This window comes from Coptis chinensis, chromosome 1 (assembly GCF_015680905.1).
Source record: "Coptis chinensis isolate HL-2020 chromosome 1, ASM1568090v1, whole genome shotgun sequence".
Taxonomy (NCBI): Eukaryota; Viridiplantae; Streptophyta; class Magnoliopsida; order Ranunculales; family Ranunculaceae; genus Coptis; species Coptis chinensis.
The window spans coordinates 28,689,558-28,692,177 of NC_141456.1; the positions used below are offsets into that span (position 1 = coordinate 28,689,558).

General features: G+C 42.3%; 1 protein-coding gene across 1 annotated transcript; it reads right to left on the reverse strand.

Moving 5' to 3' along the window:
• Positions 1-431: 431 nt before the first annotated feature.
• On the reverse strand, positions 432-1,298 carry LOC147523316 (uncharacterized). The gene has a single exon (XM_086570574.1). It carries the CDS (start codon positions 1,296-1,298, stop codon positions 432-434), a length of 867 nt encoding a protein of 288 aa, XP_086426700.1.
• Between the last annotated feature and the right edge of the window lie 1,322 nt (positions 1,299-2,620).

Sequence of the window (2,620 nt, forward strand, 5' to 3'; positions counted from 1 at the left end):
GCTTCCCATTCTTCTTTGGTACTGCTACAATGTTGGAAACCCAAGTTGGGTATTCAACTGGTCGAATAAATCCAGCCTCTAATAATTTGTCAATCTCCTTGTTCACTAAGAGTTTCCTGTCTAGGGCCATTCTCCGTGGTTTCTGCCTTACCGGTTTGACTTTTAGGTCGATGTCTAATCTGTGACAAGTGATGCTGGTACCGGGCATATCTGTTGGATTCCAAGCAAAGATAACTCTGTTACTTTTCAATAAGGCCACCAAAGCCTCTTTCTCTGTTTCAAAAGTTCTTCAGAGATGAAGGTGGTCTGACTTTCTTCTTCTCCTATCTGCGCTTCTTTCATCTTATCGATTGTTGGAGGTCCCTTGGTTGGTGCCTCTGAGGTGCTTTGGTTGCCCTCGTTGGTGCTCTAGTCCAACCCTGCTGTAATTGCTATTTCTGCTTAGTGTTGAGAATGGTGTGTCCTCTGACCTCAGACTTTTTATAATCATCCATCGCATGCTCATGGCATTTCAAAGATGTAATCTGGTCACTTCGGATCTTACAAGTTCCCTCTGTTGTTGGAAACTTAATAGCTTGGTGATAAGTGGACACTACTGCATGCATTGCATGAAGCCAATCTCTGCCTAGAATGACATTATATGTGGATGGGTAGTCTACCAGAACAAAGTTAACTCCTACAACCTTAGGACCTACTGTGACTGGTAAATTAATTTTACCAACCTTTTTAGCTGGAGCACCATTAAAGCCAATAATTGGAGTATCATCTTCCTGAATAAGATCATCGTCAAGATTCATGACAGAATAGCATCCAAAGAATAGGATACAGGCAGAGCTGCCAGTGTCTATCAAAATTCTTTGGACTCTGTGGATGCCAACCCATGTTGTAATCACCACAGCATCATTGTGAGGATAGTAGACTCCTCGCTCATCTTCTTCAGTGAAAGTTAGTCCTCCTACTACAATAGTCTCAGCATAGAACCCAGATTTAAAGTTGATACTGTTTACGTGATTCCAACTACCAATTTTTTGAATCTTGCGCTTCATGCTCCATTTTCTTTCAAGGTTAGATGAGCAAACAGCCGCTTGAGCATGACATACAATTATCACATCGTGCTCGATCAGATTTACATGAGCCAGCTTTTGACTACCCTTTAGATACTCCTTCAGCTGTCCCCCATCTACCATTCTGGAGATCTCCTTCTTGAATGTATAACAGTTATTCAAAGTATGGCCGAAATCATTGTGATACTTGCATTTCTTTGACTTATCTCTCCTTCCCTCAGTATCAGGTTTCATAGGGAACGACTTGGAGAGTTTTCCTTTGAGCTTGTCATACAATTCTGAGAGACTGACGCTGAGCTCTCGAAGAGTAAGATCTTTGCTCGGGCAGCCATCTTGTTTCTGACTCTGTGAGATGCCAGTTTTGGCATCTTTGTTATGTTTATTTCCGTCTTTGTCACACTGTTGCTATTCCTGCTTTCCTCTATCATTTGAAAAATCTTTTTGCTGCTTGTACTTTGAATCTTCCTGAACAGTAGCAGACCTTTCTGCTCGCACCAGCAAATCCTGAACTGTTTCTGGAGGCTTCAGAGTTAGTGAGTTGTACAGACCAGACTTATCAAAAAGAATAGCATTTTTGAAAGCTTGCGCAACAACATCATTTGGGACATTGTTGACCTCCTTGAGCAGCACCCTAAGTTTTCTGACAAGGTCTCGAATGCTTTCTCCTTTCTCCATGTGGAGGTTGAAAAAGTTCCAGAACCTTTTATGGTCTTCCTATTATAGCAATAATGTTTTGAAAACTTGTTGGCGAGCTGCGGAAATGTATGGATTGAACGAGGACGGAGTTCATTAAACCATGTCAAAGCTTCTCCGCTAAGGGTAGCTTGGAACATTATGCACATCAACGCATCATTGTTATTAAAAAGAGCCATAGACGATATGTACTTCATCAAGTGCTCATCTGGATAACCATCTACATCATCGTAGGTTGGGACTGAAGGTTGTTTGAAAGAACCAGGGGAAATGTAATCTCTGATTTCATCTATAAAAGGAGATTCTTCAGGTCCTTTGATTGCCAGTTTATGTCGTTTATCTTCCTTAGTAGCTTTGGAATCCATGGCAGTTCTAATGAGTTCTTGAACTCGCTGCTTAGTCAAGTTGTCACTATTTTCTTGCAGAGCGACATTGTTCGTGCCGACTCTGTGGGTACGGTTTCTCTTTTTAGGGCTCCAACTTGGCTCAACAGAGTCTTGCCTATGTTGCCTGAAATTTGCTTCAGCCCTGCGTGGGTTTAGCTTTCTTGTTCGAGCGTAACCACCCACAGAATTGTGGAGGGCTCCAGTTCTATGGCTTCTGGCCCACTGTTGGCTACCTCTTCTATCTCCAGCTCTCTGATAACCTCCATTAATCCTCCGGCAGAGTGTTCCTCGAACCATTGTATCCAGATTCTGAGGAATCTGAACCTCCAGGACTATGATCAAATCTTCTATTACCTCGAGCTAGTCTGTATTGTCCTCTTTGTAGTACCAGACTGCGAGAGCATTGTATGTCACGCTCTAGATCGATTTGATCCGAAGAGGAATATCCGAAACTAACATTGATCGTTCCTTATAGTA